At 35.3% G+C, this 24,137-nt stretch overlaps 1 protein-coding gene across 3 annotated transcripts in view; it reads right to left on the reverse strand.

Annotated features, from left to right (window-relative positions):
• The window catches only part of DIAPH2 (diaphanous related formin 2), a 951,942-nt gene that overhangs the window by 634,500 nt on the left and 293,305 nt on the right, over positions 1-24,137 (reverse strand). For all 3 annotated transcript variants that reach the window (XM_032390097.1, XM_032390096.1, XM_032390094.1), the window contains 2 exons: positions 22,265-22,591; positions 19,963-20,077 (listed from right to left, as the gene is read on the reverse strand). In XM_032390097.1, coding sequence (XP_032245988.1) covers positions 19,963-20,077; positions 22,265-22,591 — 442 coding nt within the window. The remainder of the gene's footprint in view (positions 1-19,962; positions 20,078-22,264; positions 22,592-24,137) is intronic.

Genomic DNA, 24,137 nt, shown 5'->3' on the forward strand with positions numbered 1-24,137 from the left:
ATAAACCTTTACAAATTTCCTGGATAGAGGATATTATTTCTATCTGGAAAGAGAACTTTGGAATATGGTACTTCAAGACATTTAGAAGATGATCCAAATGAAATAACCTACATTTCCTTCGGAACTCTCAAGGGGGTTTTTATCAGTACACTTTTGGTGACCCTCAGGCATACAAAGAATGTAAAGATCTCTCTTAGATCACAGATTTAGTTGAAATGAGAATAAAATTGTCTCTTCACCACAACCAAATCATTCACTTTGTAATTAATTCATACCTAGCACAGGTATGACCTCAGCCTAGAGTAAATCAAAAGAAACATTAGAGGTACAATGTCCATTTGACCAAACTGTTAAACACAAAGAAAAAAATTGTTTTTATAGTCAAATCAAAAGAGGCACAAACCCCTAGAATTGAAGAAAAGGTTAATGCTAAAGCAATACATTTTATTTCCATGTATCAACACTAAACTAATTCAAGCTGTACTGTATCTCCTATCTTTGGCAATATTCGCATAGTACATCCAAAGATAGTTTTATTTTGATTATCACTTTGTTTTGATCCTCTGAACGTTTTCTGCCATTACTATCATCCTTAGCCTTTCCTGATTTGATAGCTAGAATAGGATTATCTACTGGATAGTACTTTATTTGGCAAAGCCCTAAACCTACAAGTGATTGCTGATTCCTTGTGTTTTTCTTATCCTTTGCATTCAACCCATCAACAAATACTGTTGGCTTCTGCCAATATGGGTTTTAAATTCCTCAATTCATATGATTTTAAAATTATTTTCCATAGCCACCACATTTAATCCTACACCTAAGTAATTCTCTATCATGTTACTGTATTTTATTTGCTTTGGAATACTTCACATTATCTGAAATTTGTATTAGTAACAGGTTTATTATTATGTCTTTTTTGTTAGACTGTAAGTTCTAAGAGAGTCAGGGTCACATCTGCCTTAATTACAGCTGAATCCCCACAAGACTAAAACTAGCATCTGGCACAGAATAGGTGCTTAATATATATATTTGTGATAGACGACTGCATTGAAAAATACACTTACTAATTACTATTAAGGGACTCACAGTTTCTGTAAAGATTGTTTACTATATACTTCTTAATAAAAAAAATACATTTCTGAGGGGCGCCTGGGTGGCTCAGTCGTTGGACATATGCCTTCGGCTCAAGTCATGATCCCAGGGTCCTGGGATCGAGCCCTGCATCAGGCTCCCTGCTCAGCAGGAAGCCTGCTTTTCCCTCTCCCACTCCCCCTGCCTGTGTTCCCTCTCTCCCTGTCTCTCTGTCAAAATATAAATAAAATCTTAAAAAAAAAAAATTTCTGAAAAAATATAAGCAATTCCCTCAAAAAAAATTACTAATTCTATAAATCAAATGCCTAATTAAGTGGCAAGCATATTATACCACCCTTAAAAATCTTTTTTTATTTTTGTTTTTTTCATTTTTATTTTTTTTATTAACATATAATGTATTATTTGTTTCAGAGGTACAGGTCTGTGATTCATCAGTCTTCCACAATTCACAGCGCTCCCATAGCACATACCCTCCCCAGTGTCCATCACCCAGCCACCCCATCCCTCCCACCCCACTCCACTCCAGCAACCCTCAGTTTGTCTCCTGAGATTAAGAGTCGCTTATGCTTTGTCTCCCTCTCTGGTTTCATCTTGTTTCATTTTTCACTCCTTTCTCCTATGATTCTCTGTCTTGTTTCTCAAATTCCTCATATCAGTGAGTACATATGATACTTGTCTTTCTGACTGAATTATTCCCTTAGCATAATACCTTCTAGTTCCATCCACGTCGTTGCAAATGGCAAGATTTCATTTTTTGATGCCTGTATAATATTCCAGTGTGTGTGTGTGTGTGTGTGTGTGTGTGTAACCACATCTTCTTTACCCATTCATCTGTTGATGGACATCTTGGCTCTCTCCATCGTTTGGCTATTGTGGACATTGCTACTATAAACACTGGGGTGCATGTGCCCCTTTGGATCACATTTGTATCTTTGCGGTAAATACCCAGTAGTGCAACTGCTGGGTTGTACAGTAGCTCTATTTTCAACTTTCTGAGGAACCTCCATACTGTTTTCCAGAGTGACTGCGCCAGCTTGCATTCCCACCAACAGTGTGGGGGGGATTCCTCTTTCTCTGCATCCTCGCCAACATCTGTCGTTTCCTGACTTGTTAATTTTAGCCATTCTGACTGGTGTGAGGTGGTATCTCATTGAGGTTTTGATTTAGATTTCCCTGATGCCGAGTGAGTGGAGCACTTTTTCATGTGTCTGTTGGCCATTTGGATGTCTTCTTTGCAGAAATGTCTGTTCATGTCTTCTGCCCATTTCCTGATTGGAGTATTTGTTCTTTGGGTGTTGAGTTTAAGAAGTTCTTCATAGATTTTGGATACTAGCCCTTTATCCGATATGTCATTTGCAAATACCTTCTCCCATTCTGTCGGTTGTCTTTTGGTTTTGTTGACTGTTTCCTTTGCTGTGCAAAAGCTTTTTATCTTGATGAAGTCCCAATAGTTCATTTTTACCCTTGCTTCCCTTGCCTCTGGCGATGTTTCTAGGAAGAAGTTGCTGCGGCTGAGGTCAAAGAGGTTGCTGCCTGTGTTCTTTTCAAGGATTTTGATGGATTCCTGTCTCACATTGAGGTCTTTCATCCATTTGGAGTCTATTTTTGTGTGTGGTGTAAGGAAATGGTCCAGTTTCATTCTTCTGCATGTGGCTGTCCAATTGTCCCAACACCATTTGTTGAAGAGACTTTTTTCCATTGGACATTCTTTCCTGCTTTGTCGAAGATTAGTTGACCATAGAGTTGAGGGTCTATTTCTGGGCTCTCTATTCTGTTCCATTGATCTATGTGTCTGTTTTTGTGCCAGTACCATACTGTCTTGATGATGACAGCTTTGTAGTAGAGCTGGAAGTCCGGAATTGTGATGCCGCCAGCTTTGCTTTTCTTTTTCAACATTCCTCTGGCTATTCGGGGCCTTTTCTGGTTCCATACAAATTTTAGGATTATTTGTTCCATTTCTTTGAAAAAAGTGGATGGTATTTTGATGGGGATTGCATTGAATGTGTAGATTGCTCTAGGTAGGATTGACATCTTCACAATATTTGTTCTTCCAATCCATGAGCATGGAACGTTTTTCCATTTATTTGTGTCTTCCTCCATTTCTTTCATGAGTATTTTATAGTTTTCTGAGTACAGATCCTTTGCCTCTTTGGTTAGATTTCTTCCTAGGTATCTTATGGTTTTGGGTGCAATTGTAAATGGGATCGACTCCTTAATTTCTCTTTCTTCTGTCTTGTTGTTGGTATATAGAAATGCCACTGATTTCTGTGCATTGATTTTATATCCTGCCACTTTACTGAATTCTTGTATGAGTTCTAGCAGTTTTGGACCGCACCTAAAAATCTTTATCACAAACTTAATTTTCCTTTGATTGGATACTCTAATTGCTGTCTTCTCCTCTCCCATTTATAAACTTCAAAATACAGGTCAATCCTAAAGTTCACTGGAACTTTCTGATTATATTGAGTTTAAGGAAGCAATGAGAAGACTTAGATACAAATAGGGCAAAAATAAGAGAATAACCAAATAAGAGAAAAACTAAGTAGAAGGTCTCTGGAAAATGCTGTCCCTGTCATTGCAAATAGTGGTTCACTTATCATATAATAGTTTACGCATACCTAAATAACAATAAAAAATAATTTGGATCCTAGGAAATTCCTGAAGGTAGTACAGGAAATAGTTAACTTGATTCTAAGTAAGCAAGCAGGCCTGAAAGTGCAGAAATACAGGGATGTTGTCATGGCAAAACACGCTAAACAAAATCCCTTTCCACCACAGAGAATTCAGCTACTCATTCTGTGGGTCACAGGCCAAATGGAGCAATAAGCATTCTGTGAAAACTAGTAGTGTATAGCAGATGATAGAAATTCAATACATATTTGTTGAATGGCCAAATAAGACAAGAAGAAGCCTCAATGGCAGCTTGGAAGAATTGCTAGAATAATGCTGTTATCTCATTTCTACGCTATATTAGTCTTTATGTAGGCCATCACTAATTATTAATACCTATACATGGAAATGCAGCTGCCAATACCCAAGCATCAGTTGATCCAAGATTTGTGAAATGTAAATTTGTCACTATGTTGATTATGCAGGTATCTGGGTCCACTGAGAGAAGGGAGATGTGCATGTCTGAGAGAAACAGGCAAAGGAGGGCTATTTTACAAAGTTTACTTACACTGAATTTAGACTTACCTATAAGATTTATAAATAATTATTTCACCTTTCATTAAAATTTAGTCTCAAAAGATTCTTCAGTCATTGCTTAGTAATAGAGATTAGCATTGACTATTTCTTGGGAAACAGTCTGCAACCAGCAAACTCTGTACAGCATTTAGCCTATTAGATGGTTCATTTAAGTCATAGCTGGCACCTTCAATATATTGTCTATTTGACTGGCAAAGAGCTGTCTAATTTTACACGTGCCCCAGTTGCCCACCTCTATATGGTAACAGAATAAGGTTGCTATAATTCTATAAATTTCATGGTAGGCACCCTTAAGAGCTAAGGCATTATTAATACATGTACTCATCAAGTTTTGCATTTCTATTATACAGATACAGAATATAAATAATAAAGCAGGGCATATTTCATTTCTAATCCAAAGATCACAATGACGAATTTTAATATGACAAGTAAAATACTGATGTTCTATAAGCAGCCATGCTATGAACTCCAGTGTCCTAGCAATTCTTATTTTCTATATGGAAAGTTGCTTACTTCCAAGGTGAATTTCCTTAATGGCAATCTTCAGCCTAAAATTTGTTCAAAAATAGTCAAAGCAGCCTGACTCTAGGTAAGTATTGATAGGCTTAATTATTCATAACGTACAACTATTTATATGTTGAAAATGCACATATTACTAGTATCACCATGTATCAAAGCCCATTTATATAACCTCTTTTGATGATGATTCCAATTTATTTTATGTGAACCCTCTAATCTGACCTTAATTCAAAATTGGAAAGTGCAGAAAATTTGAAGGGAATGCCTATGAACACTGAACATTCTAGTGAGCCAGTATTGATGGGCAGTAAATAGAATGATTCTTAAAAATGACCAAGCACCTTTCATATAAAAACTAAAAATGGGGCACCTGGCTGGCTCAGTCTATTAAGTGTCTGCCTTCAGATCAGGTCATGATTCCAAGGTCCTGGGATCGAACCCCACAATCTGGCTCCCTGCTCAGCGGGGAGTCTGCTTCTCCCTCTCCCTCTGCTGCTCCCCATGCTTGTGTTTTCTCACTCTCGTTCTCTCTCAGATAATAAATAAAATCTTTAAAAAAAAACCTAAAAATGACATACCATGATTTCAACTTGACTAAAATTGTTATAAAATTAAGTTTTCTACAACCTTTTAAGTGGTTTATACATTTTCAATGACTTTTTTAAATCAATCTATTTGAAATGGTATAAAAAAATGTATATTGGTAAGTTGCATATTGATTCCATTCAGAGAAGCACGCTTTCATGACTACAACTGCTACACACAGTCACTTCCTAGAAGATGTTTGGAAATGACCTTGGAAACCCAAATTGCAAATGTCACCTTCAAGATTTGATTCTAAAATAAGTATATTTAGATGACCAATGAACAATATTGTTCAGATTCAGAAGCAACTCAGACAGAAACCTAGATAGTATGGAAATTCTCCCATAACCAGCATATATCACTGAACAGACTAACTCTCTTCCCTGCTTATCGCATCGATTCTGGCTTCCAGAATAAACTCCAGACCTGCCTGGGCATGTATCAGGCTGATAGAATGGGACTGCAGTTTCTATGACATATACTTCATAAATATATAAAAGGAATCTAAATTACCAGCTATATAACTGACAGCATGTAAATGACCTAGAACCTGGCAGTTTGCATAATAATTAAGAACACTGGGTTCAAACTCACCTTTGCTATCTACTGTCCTGGTGACCTTTGGGCAAATCTCTTAATCTTTCCATGGCCCAACTGTCTCATCTACAGAACTGGAGATAGTAACATTATCTCATAGGTTTTCTTTCATGAGGATTAAATGATTTAATATATGTTAAAAAAAGTTCAAAAAAAATTGTAGTATATAACAAATGCTTTATGAGTCAACTATTTTCTGGTTCTATATCTCTTCTATTAGATACATGTTGAATGTCCAGGTCATATATGTATATTCTTGGTTGTCAACTGCTTAGTGGTGAAAATGCAGACTACTCTCAGTAACCAGTGAACAGAATGCTCACAGCCCAGATTGAATCTAGCAAGTTCATGAATGAGTCAATTTTATACATAGGTATATGTAACTCCATATATTGCAGCTCTAACCATATGAATCCTGAGCTGTTTATTGGATTCTTACCAACAATACTGCTGGTTGCTGCAAGAGACAAAAAAAACAGAGACGAGAGAATTAAAACAATCTACAAAAAGAGAATCTTACAACTTAAAATAACACCCCAAACAGTGTAAATCCATTGTATTTCTTATGACCATGAAGGAATTCACTAGCAGATACAGGATTTCTGCAGTGTATAGCCCAGGAGAAACTTAAGGCATGAGAAAGGACTTATATAGAATGTTTCCCAAAGGCCGAGAGCCCATTTTCTCTCTGCCAACAAAGGTTTAAGATTATCTTTGAAAAATCTTTAATAAGCCCTAGATCTGGCTATATGAAAGTTGTTCTCACTGCTTCTTTTATTTCTTATCCCTAGTCCAAGAGGATACAAATAAGCCTGAGCTAAAGTTACTGACACATAAGAAAAAGACTATTATAAAAACATTTAATTGCCTCCACCTTCCACATATACCCCCCAGAAGTTTTATACTTTCGTTCCAATCTATTAAAGCAGATAACTGAGAGCTGCTACATATATCACATAATACTAAATTATTTAAAAAAGATTACCCATTTATACATAAAAATCAGAACAAACTCTTAAGACTACTAATTTATTAGGTCCTAACTAGCGTCTAAGTAAATTTATCTATTGGCAATAACTCTCAAGCAAGTATTATGCAATATATATATGTTGAGGCACAAATATAATCTGCCCAGCAAGGAAACTGATAATGGTATTTAAGAAAACATTATTAAACCTAAGAGAGTTGACAATAGTAAGGTAATTGCCTCGATGTCTCTGAAGGTATGAAGAAATAAAGACTTAGCACTGTAACAAAGTGAAAAAAATACTGTAATATTAGGATAATGAGGGAAAGGCTTTGTACAAATGACTATCTCTCTCAATAAAGCTTACTTAAAATATATTCAGTCATGTTCCTGAAAAATAGCAAAACTAAGAATTTGTTGGGGCGCCTGGGTGGCTCAGTCATTAAGCGTCTGCCTTCAGCTCAGGTCATGATCCCAGGGTCCTGGGATCGAGCCCCGCATTGGGCTCCCTGCTCTGCAGGAAGCCTGCTTCTCCCTCTCCCACTCCCCCTGCTTGTGTTCCTGTTCTTGCTCTGTTTCTCTCTGTCAAATAAATCAATAAAATCTTTTTAAAAAATTTTAAAAATTAAAAAAAAAAAGAATTTGTTGACTTACTTTTATTAAGTACCTTAATAATAAAGATATATTGTTACATCCTAATCTGGTAAGGTAGTAAATTTTAAAAGCACCTTCAAAAGTCTCTGGTAAGGTACTAAATTTTAAAAGCACCTTCAAAAGTCTTCAATATTAAACAATTTAAGAGCCCTATAGTATGGAGATGTTCTCAGGCAGATTAACTGTTGGTCTCGGCTCAGGTCGTGATCTCAGGGTCCTGGGATCAGCCCTGCGTGGGGCTCCAAACTCAGCACAGAGTCTGCTTAAGACTCACTGCCCCTACCCCCTGCACACTCTCTCTCAAATAAATAAATAAATCTTTAAAAAAATAAAAAATAAAATAGCTGACAGTTACCTTTGTCATCATATTACCTATGGCCAACTGTTTAAATTGGTTAGAACACTACACCAAAGTAATATGTCCAGTGCTTACTGTGTCAGTTACCTTGGTTCTTCTGTACCAAATGTGTTCAATGCCAAGTAATAAAATTAATAAACTGAATGTCTATGAACTATGAGAATTGTAGAACCATAGTCTGATCCATCTTGCAGATACACTTAACATTTGATAATATAATAAATTACTAAAATACTTGTCATCACTGAAAAAATAAAAGCGTATGAAATAGAATAAAAATGCCAATAATCAAAAAGAATGTGATTTGATTGACACTACAAGAACAAACGGTAAGTAAAACCGAGGAGGGAAGTGATAGCATCTTTATTATTACTATTATTGGAACAAAAGGCACCTACATCATACCAGCTTCTCCTTTCAAAGAAAACTACAAATATCCTAATAGCACCATGTGTCACAGAGTAGTTACTTTTATTGCCTTCTATTAAAAGCAATTACATGCTAGAAAACAATACATTCTCACATATTGCCAGGAGCACGTTATCAGTCTATTCTTATCACATGAAGCCAGACACAGTCAAATCTCAGTAAACCATTCAAATGGAAGGAATATTGATAAACCACAATCGTTATACTTGCCATTTGAATGCATCACATATGTTGTTTAGGCTCCTATAAAAGTAATTTAAATTAAAAATATTATCCTGAAGCCAGCATTAAGAGATGACAAAGAGCATGAAGAAATGGTGCTGGAGAGGTGGGGAAAAATCAGACTACTACTAATATTTGGCCACAGATAAACTAAAGGCAGACCACATAATGTGAAGAACTTAGCCAACTTCAATATATTTTCACTTTTTCTAGACTGGCTTTATATTGGGAGATATGCTTTGCAATATACTATAAATAATTTTTTCATTGGGCAAATTGATTCATTTAGTTCTGTCACTTTAGGAATATATTTTTACTGGGCCCAATTAATAGAAATACATTAACACTCTACACTAAGCTAGGTAGGATTGGGTAGGCAAGAATAAGGTACTTCAAAAGGCATGATCATATATAGCCTATCATTATCCTATGGGACAGACAACTGGATCTTGAATGGAGATTTTTTTTATCATAGAGCTTTAATAGGCACAATCACACTACAGAGGAAAAAGAAAGCATGGGCTGTGGATTCAGTCTTGTTCTAATGGACCATATCTTCATGTCTTTGCTCATACAACAAGTATAACAAAGTTGTGAAGCATGTGGGCTGTGGAATCATCCTGCTTAAGCTTGGTTTCCAGCTCTACTTTGCTCATCTGCAAAATGGCAACAAAAAATATATCTACATCATAGGATAAAAAAATTAAATAATCCATGTAAAACATTTAACAAAATACCTGGCATATAGTAAGCATACAACAAACATTAACACTTGTAATTGTTAAAATTGTTAGTTTTGCTATGAGTCTCTTATGTGTATTTATCTTCAGTCTAACAGAATTCCTATCGATGGTCCTTCTATTTACTGATAATTATCCTATTTTAAAGTAGCTTAAATCAACAATAGGTCACTACTGAAAAAAAAAAAAAAACCACGTATCTTTCACATTTGAAAATATTAAAAATTTGTAGAATTTATATATATAAGTATATATTTACAGCTTTATATATTAACATAAAAGGTAGAATTTACATATATAAACATCCAAATAAAGTGAATATATAAAGTAGAATTTATATATATAACTATATATAACTATAAATATATAAATATAAATACCTAAATAAAGTGAATTACTAAATCATCAGAACTTAAATGGGCAAATTAACAAACTACCACAGACAGACTGAATTATGTAGATCACTGGTATTTAATCAGTCATAAGATTTTCAAAAGACAGATTCTCTTATATCTATATCACCAAATGAATTATTAAATATACGTATTTCTGGGGCTCCTGGGTGATGCAGTCGGTTGAGCATCTGACTCTTGGTTTCGTATCAGGTCCTGATCTTGAGGTCATGAGATCAAGCCCTGCATAGGGCTCCACACTCAGCATGGAATCTGTTTGAGACTCTCTCTCCCTCCCCCTCTGCCCCTCCTACTTGTGCTCTCTCTCTCTCTAAAATATAAAAATGAACCTTTAAAAAATATATATATACACATTTCCTACTATGTGCCTAGATTCTGATTTAGCACCCATACTTTATTTGCCTTGGTACTATGAAACTAAGTACACTTAACTGTAATTCATTTGTGTGTTCACTGAACACACTTATACTTGCCAGAAGCTGTGGTACATGCTGGGAAATAATAGTAAACAAAATGGAAATACTTCCTGCCTACCTGCAAGAATGTCAATATCTGATGGGGGACACAAATGAGTAAAGACAATTATAATATACTGTGAAGACTACATTCTGATGGAAATGTAATCTAAATAGAGGCCAAATGAAGAACTGATGAAGGTGTGTTCAGAAAGAAGTTGCAAAGTGTTCTAAGTGTCTCTGGTTCCAGGAACAAAAGAGTTCAATCTAAAGACAATTTAGGGGGAGTGAAAAGGCAAATGACCTTGAAACACATGAGGAAGAATTTAGATGTCCCCTTGAAGACAATAAGTAGTGAAATATTCCAAGCATGGGAGTGCTATATTAATTTACACTTTAAGAAAGACAATTCTGACTAGGCTGTAGAAAACTGATCACAAGGAAACAAGACTAAATGCACAAACCAGTTAGGATTCTGTTGAAGTCATCAAGGAGTTGTTGTAGCACTTGTAATTGCTGAGAAATAAAATAGTATATATCCATGTGGTAGGCAGCTTCTTCAATGGTTCCCAAAGGCTCCCTGTCTCCTGGTCTTCGTGCCTTTGAGTAATTCCCTCTCCATGTGTGTATGAGGGCTAGACCTAGTTAATTGCTTCTAATCGTAAAATTAGGCTACAAAAGACTGAGTTCCTTTTTGCTTTCATTTCTAATTCATTCCTTCCTGGTGTGTGCTCTTTGATGAAGCAAACTGCCTTTTGTGAGTGGCACCACTGAGAGGCCTTGGAGACAAGGAACGGAGGGCAGCCTTTGGACAATAGCCAGCAAAGAAAAAATGGAAATCCTTAGTCCAGTAGCCCTAAAGAAACTGAATGCTGCCCAAAATCATATGGGTGAGCTTAAGAATGATTATTCCCCATTCAAGCTTTCATATTAGACCACAACTCTGACAGCCCTTTATATGCTGCCTTGTGAGGAACCTTGAGGCAGAGGACTCAGCTAAGTTCTGCCAAGATTCCTGAAACTGAGAAAATAAATGTGTGTTCTTTCAAGCTGCTAAATCTTGGGGTAATCTGTTATATAGCTATAGGTAACTAACATAATCCACAAAAATAAAGTAAGAAATTAACATTTTTTCAACATGATAGTCACACACAAAAATATGAACCTGTTTTCAAGGGCAGCTGTCTTCCTAGAAGCATGTGTTAAAATGGAAGTGATATTTTTATGCTATAATCTTGGATATCTTGGGTCATCTTCTATACAGTATCAGTACCTAGAGAGCACCTAATAACAAAATTTAGCTCAATCAACACACCTACCTTACAAGATGTTAAACAGTGTTTTAAAATAATGATATGCTCATAGAAACATAGATGAGATTTGTGTTGCCAGAGGCAAGAGGTAGAAGGTAAGGAAACTGGGTGAAGGTAATCAAAAGGTACAAACTTCTAGGGCACCTGGGTGGCTCAGTTGGTTATGACACCAATTCTTGATTTCAGCTTAGGTCATGATCTCAGGGCTGTTGAGATCGAACCCCACATCAGGCTCCACACTGGGTATGGAGCATGCTTAAGATTCTCTCTCCCTCTCCCTCTACTCCTCCCCCTTCTTCCCCCCTCTAAAAAAAAATTAAAAATAATACAAAAAAAATTTTTTAAATATAAAATTCCAGTTATAAGATAAATAAGTTCTAGTGATGTAATGTATAGCATGATGACTATAGTTAACCATACTATACTGTATTGTATATTTCAAAGTTGCTAAGAGAGTAAATCTTAAAACTTTCCATCACAAGGAAAAAAAATTGTAACTATGTAGTTGATGTATGGGTGTTAACTAAAGTTATTGTGGTAATCATTTTGCAATAATATACATATTATTACACTGTATATACTAAATTTATACAATATTATGTCAATTATATCAATAAAACTGGAAAAAATAAAAACAAAAGCAAAACAAAAAACAAAAATGATATAAATGAAAACTATAATAATGATAATAATAATATCAGAAAGCATAGTTTAAAATTAGGGAAAACAGTAAAAACCATGCATTACTGAATAACCTATTAAAAAGAAAGAATTAAATTTATTCTCACTGACAAGGACTAACTGACTAAAAGGATTACTTACATATAATGCCTCAGAAAAGCTACCACATTTGAATTTCTCTAAATTAAATATATTTCTTAAATTGGAGAAACTTCTTTTTCTTACCTCTTATATCATGCAAGATATGGCCTGGAACTGCATTCACTGCCATCAATAGACAATTGGAACAAAACATAACTCTTTGTAGTTTTATATAGCTGTGTTGAAATTTTCCACTGGATTTTATTATAAATAATTATAAATAATTTCTGTTTGCCAAAATAAAACTAATTTAGCTATAAGAATAATTCTAAATGTGAATGAGTATCTGTGTGAATTGTAAATGCTATCAACTGAACACCTGTTATTGTGCCTAATCAATACAATATTTATCAGCACAAATTACTGAAATGGAGAGAGACAGTCTCACTAACTCATAACTAAGAAGTGTCATATTAAAATAACACAAAGTGTTTATAATGTTATGAAGCTAACCCCGAAGCCCTATGAAAAACTGATTTCATTACTTTATGTATCTTATGTGCATTAATATATCCTTATGAAATGAATAAGGACATGAAGACCTCATTCCTTCATTCATTATGAGAAGAGACAGGCCTCAAGTCATAGCAATGCCTCATAAATGATAGATTCTATGCAGAAAGCACCTACAAAATCTTCAAAAAAATAACTTTATTCCCTTCCATGAAAATACAACTTCCCAGCTTTGGTTTAAGTTCTAAAGAACTGTCTTCAGTGTCAGGATAATAGGATTACATACTTCACAAGATAATATATGTGAAACTATAGCATTACGAAAGGATCAGTGAGGGGCGCCTAGGTGGCTCAGTTGTTGGGCGTCTGCCTTCTGCTCGGTTCTGGTCCCGGGGTCCTGGGATCGAGCCCCGCATCGGGCTCCCTGCTCAGCGGGAAGCCTGCTTCTCCCTCTCCCACTGCCCCTGCTTGTGTTCCCTCTCTTGCTGTGTCTGTCTGTCAAATAAATAAATAAAATCTTTAGGGTGCCTGGGTGGCTCAGTTGTTAAGCGTCTGCCTTTGGCACAGGTCATGATCCCAGTGTCCTGGGATCAAGCCCCACATCGGGCTCCCTGCCCAGCAGGGAGCCTGCTTCTCCCTCTCCCACGCCTGCTTGTGTTCCCGCTCTCGCTGTCTGTCAAATAAATAAATAAAATCTTTAAAAAAAAAAGAAAGGATCAGTGACCTATGCAACAAAACACACAAATTACTAAGGGCTTAAGAGTCATTAAAAGCCATTGTTATGACTCTTAACTAGAGAACTGCGCGTTACCAGAGGGGAGGTGGGGCGGGGGAAATGGGTAAAACAGGTGACAGGGATTAAGAGTACACTTATGATGAGCACTGAGTAATGTATAGAATTGCTGAATCACTATATTGTACACCTGAAACTAATAACACGCTGTATGTTAATTATACTGGAATTAAAATATTAAAAAAATAAAAATAAATTTTTAAAGCCACTGCTACAATGTAAGTAAGAGATTAAGAACAAATCTTGGTTCAAACCTCAGCTTTGCCACTTCCTAGCTATGTAAAATAGACATACTGTTTAATCTCCCATAGCCTCAGTTTCTCCACAATAATAGTATCCAGGGTTGGTGTGAGGATTAAATGAGATATGAATTTAAAATGTTTATGCATCTCTTGGGACATAGTAAATGCTTAATAAATGTGCTATCATTGCTATTAATAGTGATGGTATTAGTGGCAGAAGTAGCACAATCACCACACTATCACCAATATGTAAAATAGAGCCATTCTGATGCCTACTCATTTAGAAAGTGAAACTACAGTGTCTCAATTGCTCTCTACAAATAGCGATTCTTATAATTAAACAATGGCTTGCATCTCTGGCTCACAAATTCCTTGTTCCCTCTTCTACATAAAGGAGGTAATTGTTTGATTCTAGAACATGCCAACTGGAAAGGAGTGTATGTTCATCGTAAGTTAAATTATATAAGGTATATACGGTGGTTAGTTGGCTGCCTGAAAGATTTAAGCCTTCTTGGTTTGTTTCCATATATATTAAAGCTTATAGTACAGAACATGCATACTGTGTCATTAAGATGACAAATTATTTGTTAGGACACCAGGTCTCTCAGCACACTTTAGCACTATTTTATAGAGGGTGTGCACTCTGAGATAGACATCTCATTATTTTCAAGTCAATTCTAAGAATTTCTATATGATGAAGACAGATGAATTAGATTTTACCACCCTTTTCTTATTTCATTGCTTCACCAAATATAATACTCTATTAAGCAACCAAACAAGGGTAGGTATCGTCAAAAGCAGCTAGCTGATTCAATGACTAAGAAACACAATTTAAAATATGATCCTAGAGGAAAAGTGCTTTTACATAAATACATCTTTAAACTCCATTCCACCATAATTTTGAAGCTATGCCCAATATCTCAAGCATTGCAAAATGGCATTTATATGCATATGAAATATTTATAGCACCTCAATTTTCTCTTATTATTAAAGCTAAATTACACCACAGAAATATATTATTGAAGAAGCTAAATTTTATTAACCTTTTATGTTTATTTCTTATATTTCCTCCAAGCAACATTAAAACCAAAGAAACTGCTTACAACTTCCATGCAATTTTTGTTCTTCCTGAAGCCTCTAGAGAACCCTTGAAATTCTAATTAGAATTTGCAGTTATAACCTACATTTTATTATTATTTTTAGTTAATATTAACCACCATTACTTTAATTCTTATTTAGTATCACTGTTATCTATAATTACTACAGATTTTTAAGGAAAATGATACTATTTTTGTAGCCTTGATGTTTATATGGCCCCAAATATCATCAAATTGAATACTAAACTAGAACATAGATACAAATTCTAACAGTTACATATATAATATATATTCAAAAGTACTAATAGGGTCTTTTGAAGCTGCATCTAATATATACATATTTTTTCATTAAACCAGAGAGCATTGTGAGATATATTTTGTCACATAGCAACATTAAGCTTGTAAGAACCTACATATTAATCATGGGAACACAGAATTTGGGAACTAGAAGACCTTTGAGATTAAGAATTCATACTAATCAGGATATCCTCATATCTTGCCTAAACCACTGGTAGTTTATTCACAACCAATGCTCTATCATGTACCTGTGAATTCCCATCACCTATCTGTCTGCCAAAGGCCTCCTCAATAGTTTATAATCTAATTATTGTGCTGCTAATGCTTAAAATACAAAACCCCATTTCTTCAGTATGAAGTTCACCTTACCAGTTTCACCTCCAAGTCCCAACTCAATAGGCTGTGCTTTCAACAGCTGCACCTCACCCAATATGTACCTCATCCCACCTCCATACTTTTCTAATGGTGTTCTCTGCCTAGAATGTCTTCTTTCCTTCTTTTCCTATTAAAATTCTACTTAAATTTCAAGGCCCAGCTCAAATTATACCACCTATGGGATCTTCAATTCCCCTACTAAAAATTAACTATATTCCCATCCTGCGTTCCTATGTAAAAAATATCTACACAACTTGACTAAATGTAGTGTACCTCTTCCTCTCTCCTTCACTAGATATTAAGTTCCCTGGTGCGGGAGGAACAAGACCTTCATTTCTCTCCTTCCCACTGAGTAGAGTACCTTGTATATAATCAGTACTCTACAGATATAAATTAAATTAAATGAGAGGTACAGTCTCTCCTAAATTAGAAATAATTTGGTTTATTAATAGAAAATTAAAAATCGCTTCCTCTCTAAGTAATTCAAATGGAAAGTATAATTTGATGGTAATTACACATATTAAGTATTTACACATGTAAATATTATAGGAATCAGAGGTATTTTAAAACTTCTTTCTGGGTGCCTGGTTGGCTCAGTCACAGGTTAAGCACCAGCTCCTGATTTCAGCTCAGGTCATGATCTCAGGATCCTAGGATTGAGCCCCATGTCTGGCTCCAGCTCAGCAGGGAGTCTGAGGGCTCGCGCTCTCTCTCTCTCTCTCTCCCTCCACCCCCCCAATCTCATGCTCTCTCCCTCTCTTAAATAAATAAATCTTAAAAAAAACTTCTTTCTATTCATCAACCTGAAGTACTTTGAACTCTTAAGTTAAACATTTTCTTAACATAGGCTAGTAATGCTTTCAGTGCATTTAGGGAGAACAAGAAATAAGCTCTCCAAACCCCTTGCAACAGGAGAAAATTCTCAGAGGTTCTGGAACACTGGGTCTAAGAGCTTTGGAAATAGGCCTTAGAAACAATGAGTGTGTTCCTCCTTCCGGAATGCAACTGAGTGAGTGGCAAGCAACAGCAAAATGGGAAAGAAAGTGCTTCCTGGAGCTAGGAAAGCCAGGGAAGTGTGCTTGGAGTTCACTGGAGCCAGAGCCTCCTAATTTCTTACTGATCCTGCCACCTATTGGCCAAATTATGAATCAAGACCCTGCAAGTGACAAGGAACTTTAGCTGTTATAGTAAGGTCAATCAACAGTTACTAAGTGTCATTGAAATAAATGGGAATGTTGTATCATTAAAATCTGTTTTGGCTACGTTATTTATGTCTGGAATATGCTATGATGCTTAACTGTTCCTTTAAATGTCCCTTTGAAAAATAAATCTTAGTAAAAGTAATATTACTGAAAGGTACTCCTGACCTGATTTGTACTCAAATATTCAAAATTAGGAAAATAGTAGTACTAGTGTCACACATAAAATTCAAAGAATCAGAGCTAAGAAGAACAAGAATGCAGTGTTCTTAGCAGTGAGTAGATGAGAGCCTTTATATAATTTTTATTAGGTTTTAGCAGCTGCAGTAAGAATTGCTTCTATTGTAACTGATTGGCTCTATCAAGTGCTGCTCAGAAGAGCAGGAAATTCTCTTGCTGAATTAACAGCTGGATTAAGTGTCAACAACTAAGGCAAAACACACACACACATACACAGCATCATGTTAAATGAAAGGGAAAAGGGAATTAATATTTGTTAAGTGCCTACTATACTAAACACTGTGCTGGGTGCTTTAAATATATAACCTTATTTAATTCTCACAACACTACTAGATAAACATTAGTCTACTCATTTTATGGATGAGAAAATTCAGTCTCAGAGGTTACAAGTATTACAGCTGAAATGCAAATAAGTGGACTCCATTTCCTCAGGCTTTTTCCACTATATCACACTACCTTTAGAAACTCTCTAATGGATTTTATACTTACCTCTATGTCTCAAACGTAATTTTCTTCATTTGTAAAATAGAGTTGGACTTAATCATTTCTATGGTCCAGACTAACTCTAAAATTTTATGAAATCTATGATTCTTGTGGGACTCAATACAAAAAACATGGAGAGGGGCGCCTGGGTGGCTCAGTCATTAAGCGTCTGCCTTCCGCTCAGGTCATGATCCCAGGGTCCTGGGATCAAGCCCCGCATCGGGCTCCCTGCTTGGCAGGACGCCTGCTTCTCCCTCTCCCACTCTCCCTGCTTGTGTTCCCTCTCTCGCTGTGTCTCTCTCTGTCAAATAAATAATAAAATCTTAAAAAAAAAAAAAAAAACCATGGAGACGTAAAAGAACAACTGCTCACTACAAATGTGCAAAGAACTGAAGGGAGACGTTCAAAGAAGAGTAAATAAAAATTGCCTTTGAATGTAATAAAAGCTGCTCGCCTTCACTCCAAATTTAAGAAGTCAAAATTAAAACATGGATGATTTACCACTTTCACCTCTGAGATGGACAAACGTTGTAGGGAAACAGATACTCATATATATTTTAGGTGCCACTAAAGACACAAATTCTTTGGAAAGCAATTTGGTAATATATATCAAAATTATAAATGTATACAGCATTTTGTCCAGGAATTTCACTTCTAGAATTTGTCCTACAAATAGATCTTATGTGCACAAAGGTATATGTAGATACACATTTATCCCAGCATTGTTTGAAATACCAAAGAGACTGGAATTAATCTAAATACCCATTCACTGGGGACTGGTTAAATAAATTAGGGTAAGTCCATACCACCAAATTCTATGCAGTATGCCAAAGGAACATAGTAGATGAACGCAAGCTATTATGGGTAACATCCAAGTATATAAAGTAAAAACAGCAAGAAGTAAAAAACAAAAAAATGATAAATACACATATGCATCTAGAAGCACAGACTATTTCTAGGAGGCAATGTGAGAAATTAGTAACAGTGGTTTTCTCTGGGGAAGAAGCTGTAAGTCTGGAATTAAAGGGATAAGCTTATCATGCATCCTTTTTAAAATTCTTTTTACTATATGAATACTGTGATGTAAGCATTTTTACCTTTTTTAATTAAAAAAGGTGTTTATAACAAACAGTAGTCTCTGGAGTCACTCAAGAACCCTTTAAATGTGAAGGTTACTTACAAGAAAAAAAAAGAATTAATGCCAGGAATTTTTAACATGTCAAATTTCTTCTAATCACCTCTGATTTCTGTGTGTGTGTGAATTTCAATCTACAAGCAACAACAAATACAGCACAAGCACCTCCAGTGTGCAAGATATAATAGAAGGTCTGAAAAGGAGTATTTTTTACCTCTGTCTCTCGGTCTCTCTCTCTCAAACTTCCCAAATTCAGAGTCTCACATTCTAGGGCATGTTGTGACAAATCATACAAATGAATGGTAAAGCTGCCAATTCCGAGGGCATGGCCATATGGAATATATCAATTTCTTAGTTGTGGAAACTCATCCAGACTAAAAAGATCCTATGCTTATCTGAACTATCAATTCTGCAATAATTAGTAAAATAGTAGTTAAAATACCAAAAATTCACAAACCCTAATAATTATGAGATTGAGAAGTTATCTATATGGTATCAAAATTACATGTGAAATTCATAAGAGGCTAAGTATCTAATCATAAACAAAGCACTCTATTTTCAAATCAGTAAAATATAATTATTAGGTATCAGATTTTGATGTTATTCCAGAAGATTTGTGTTAGGAAAAAACCATAAAATTTCCTAGGAAAACAAATTGATAAGGAGTACAAATGTAAGAGGAAAGACTATTTATGCACTAAGGGCCAAATCTTATTCATATTTCATGAAAACTTCTGGGCCATTAGTATTCTGTTACACTGTTTTCTCTTACATGGTAAATTTACAAATTTATTTCCTCTGCTTCTCAGTAAAAATAATAACTATAACAGATGGGTATACCTCACATATTAAACAATAAAAATAAACCAACATTTATGAAAAATAAGATTAAAAGGAGGGGTGCATGGGTGGCTCAGTCGGTTAAGCATCTGACTTCAGCTCAGGTCATGATCTCGGGTCCTGGGATTAAGCCCCATGTCAGGCTACCTACTGAACGGGGAGTCTGCTTGTCCCCTCCTCTCTCCCTCTGTCCCTCCCCCGCTTGTATGTGTGTGTGTGCGCTCTCCCTCAAATAAATAAAATCTTAAAAATAAAGAAAATGAGCTACCCTCCTTTAGTTGCTGGGTAAATTCTAGTAAATAAGTTAATCAATTTATGTTTGACTCTGTCCAGGTTGGAAAAATTATACATGTATACATTACTAGAAATTTTTAGCAAAGCACTGAATTCAATAGATCAGAATAAGAAATTTATATTTTAAAAAATAAGATGTACCTTTTATCTGGGTAGCAAAATTCAGTGCCAATTTTGCAAAGAGATCAGGATTTTCAAACTTGTCCTCCTTAACTTTTAACCAGACACAGTTCTCAGATAATTCTTTGGGTTCAATCTGAAACAAAAATAACAAAGATAAGTATCTAAATTATTACTGCATATTTAATTCTTCAAAGAATTCAATTTCACCAAGATTGATAGTTCCTTTATTTATCTACCTACTAAATCAATTTCAGGATCTATCAAAATAACATTTAAGTAAATATTCATTAGGGAAGTCCCAGAATTCTATTGGTGTACAGAAAAGATACACAACAGCAATTAGTCATATAGCAAATCACATTTAAAAAAGTCTTCTGGGGGCACCTGGGTGGCTCAGTCATTAAGCATCTGCCTTCAGCTCAGGTCATGATCCCGGGGTCCTGGGATCAAGTCCCACATCGGGCTCCCTGCTCGGCGGGAAGCCTGCTTCTCCCTCTCCCACTCCCCCTGCTTGTGTTCCCTCTCTCGCTGTCTTTCTCTGTCAAATAAATAAAATCTTAAAAAATTAAAAATAAATAAAAAAGTCTTCTGGAAGGAATCTTAAAAATAGTTTAGTAAATCCCTCCCCCAACTCACATCTATTTTTTTTCTCCTCCTGGATTTTTAAAAATGAGGAAACTAAAATTCAGAAAAGTGAATTAATTCTCCATATTTACTGACCAGGGTGAAGGTAATAACCATAATAGCTGACAACTTACATACCTCCTATAATGTATCAGGTGCAGTTTTAAGTGATCTGCATATATTATGTAATCTAACCCTTATAATAATCCCTTGAAGCAGGACCTATTATTATCTCCATGTTAAAGATGAGGAAACAGCCCCAGAAAGTTTAAGTGGCTGTCCAACTAGTAAATGGCAAAGAGGGGAATTAAACCCAGGCAGTGATGCTCCAGAGAATTGTGCTCTTAACCACTACATCAAAACCCAAGATTAGAACTGTACATTTTCCAGTACATCATGATGCTTTGTGTTGTATAAGTACCATTTCACTGTATGCTTAAATGCTAAATGAACATATCATTAAATTTATGCATAGAGACAACTGGACCAACAGCATCTGGATCCTATAGTTTGGTGGACTGTACCTAATAAAAAATAACTACATTCCAAAAACATTTGTACCTCATTTATGAGCAAAGCATGAGTATAGTCTTAACTTAAATACTGGTTTAACCATGATTCTGGTCAAACCAATTTAATATGTAGATACTGTCATATTTCACTCTAAGTATGTTCATTAGAAGATTAGTTCCTACTAAATAGGCACTGTGTCAATCTTGATAAGAAGCTTTTTACAAGACATATTCTTATAATAATAAAGCAAAATAGGAGTGCCTGGGTGGCTCAGTCAGTTAAGTGTCCAACTCTTGATTTCAGGTCAGGTCATAATCTTAGGGTCATGAGATCAAGCTCCATGTCAGGCTCAGGCATGGAGCCTGCTTAAGATTCTTTCTCTCACTCTCTCTCTCCTTCTACCTCTACCCCCCTCACATTCTCTCTAAAAGAAAAAAAAAAAAAAAAGCAAAATAACATTCAAAAGAAAAAAACCTCATAAATTACATTAAAAAATAATTAGGTTATGTCACTACAGAATGCTGCCACCTATTCCATACTATCTAAATATTTAAAACTAAAACAAAAAAGGGACGCCTGGGTGGCTCAGTCGGTTAACTGTCTGACTTCAGCACAGGTCATGATCTCAGGGTCCTGGAATTGAGCCCTGCATCATGCTCCATGCTCAGTGGGGAGTCTGTTTGTCCCTCTCCCTCTGCCCCTCCCCCTGCTCGTGTTCTCTCTCTCTGATAAATAAAAATCTTTAAAAAAAACTAAAACAAAAAAAATTCTCTAAGAACAAAAATAAGATAAAAAAGCTCAGTAATAATAAAGATTATATTTAAGAATGTTGTAGTACTTAAAACAGTACAAGAATCAAAATCATGTTTCATTTGGTGATATATTTTATATATTATTCTCTAGCACCATTTTCACTTTGGTTTTCCTTTTGACTTCTACATTAATTTCCAATGATCTGTGGAGTTTCCAATTCACAGGGTACTAGACTGAAAGATAAACATAAGATGGTGAACTCACAAAGGAAAGCATGAGTCAGCAGTCATCTTCTCAAGCATTATGCAATACTTATATGGAGCAACAGTTATTCACATATTAATGATCAACTATGGCTGGACAAAGACAAAAATAATCTAGTCATAAAATATCTGGTCAAATACTCTAGTCTAGTCATAGTCATAATCACCTTTGACCAATTGATTCTCTTCATGGGCACCTCAGGTTTATATATTTTTTTCTGCTTCATCCCATAAGGCAAATCAAGTGCTGCTTCTGGGAAAGGAGGAATTCCTCCTCCAAGGGGAAGTGGTGGAGGAGGTCCCCCAAACAAAGGTGGTGGTGGTGGTGGTGGTATACCAATCATTCCAGGTAAAGGAGGTGGAGGAGGAAGGGGAGTTCCTCCAGGTAGAGGTGGTGCTGGTGGAGGTGGTAGTGGTGGGGATGACCCACCACCTGGCAATGGAGGTGGTGGAGGAGGGCCTGGAATTCCTGATGAACCTGAGAGTCCATGTCCCTGAAACATATGTAATACAATGTTTAAAAGCTTTCAGTAAAATATAATAGCAAAGAAAACTTATCAGTAGACATTGGGTGTTTAAGATTACATACACTTTATTTAATTTAGTAACATCAAAGGGCTTAACAGTAACTGAAAAAGACTCCCATAGATTTTTGATAAGCATTATAAACTCTGTACAAGGACTACTTCTGCTAACACACTATAAAAGTTGGCATCCTCAAAGATTTTGTGAAACACCCCTCCAAAATAATGAAAAATTACCTACCATTATAAATACATGCAAAGAAGTACTGAAGTGGCTTGAGCCTATTAGACTAGCTGGTTTGAATATGGGATAATTAATACAATCATAGGTCTGATTCCCTTGGAGCCAATTAGCTTTACACAGAGTCTATCACATAGCACCAGTAATTCAGTAGTCTTCTAGTACCAATAATTAATACTGAGTAACATCCATTTGCATGGTAATATATGCTTATCAATGTTTTTACAGCTATTATTTCTTTTCATTGTTATTATAACCCTATAAAGTAAGTAGGGCATTTTTATCTAAACTTTATCTCACTGTTTATAGATGAGAAAAAACATAACTACAAAAAGGTTAAATGACTAACCAAAGGTCGCGAAGTCTGAAATGTGGTTAAGATTTGAATGTGGGTTCTTCTTATACCTAATGTAGTCCTCTTTCCACTATAGCAGACTATCTCCTCATGGAGTCACTTGCCATGAAAAGAATTAATTCACACAGATTGGATAATGAGGACAGTATAACTTACTTCTACCATAAGAAATTCACTTCAACCTCATTCTCTAATGATAATGGATAACAGGTGAAGGACAGTATCTCATTCCAAACTGTTTACTTTTTAAGTTAATCTGTATCTGTTTCTTTAAACCATTGCTGGTTACAATGGTTCACTTCTAAAATAAATGAATATTAAAGTGAAGTTGGTTATTATAAACATTCCTAAGAAAATCCTATCAATGAACAGATGTATTTGTAATCAAGATATGACATTAAATGAACTGAATGAAAAGTTTAAAATTAATAAAATTTCTTGGCATAGTGTTATTTTTATTTGGGAAGAAAGTCTTCTTATCTTTACTAATACAAATTTCTAAGTTGGAGTACTTAATTGTACTAACTAAACTTAGAAATGGCTTTACAAAATAAATAAGTTGAAGCATATTTTAAGAATAATCAATTTAAAGGACTGACCTATGTATAAGAATATTAAAAATTAACAATCATAGAATCATGGAAACGTTTCTCATAATATTTAATATGCACTGTCCAATATTTTATTCATATGTATGATGTTTATGTGTGTATATACATATATGCAACTGAAGTATTTACACACTCAACAAATAACAATCCTCCTCTGGAATGCAATCCTCTCCTGAAATTAGTAAGTATTACAATATGCAAAATTATTTTCATTTTACTTTTAATGTAGCAAAATTATAGAAAACAGCCAGATTTTTACAATCTTGACTGAGATCAAAGAAATTATGGAGAAAATCAAAATAATTTTTC

This window comes from Phoca vitulina, unplaced genomic scaffold (assembly GCF_004348235.1).
Source record: "Phoca vitulina isolate PV1807 unplaced genomic scaffold, GSC_HSeal_1.0 scaffold57, whole genome shotgun sequence".
NCBI classification, from domain to species: domain Eukaryota; kingdom Metazoa; phylum Chordata; class Mammalia; order Carnivora; family Phocidae; genus Phoca; species Phoca vitulina.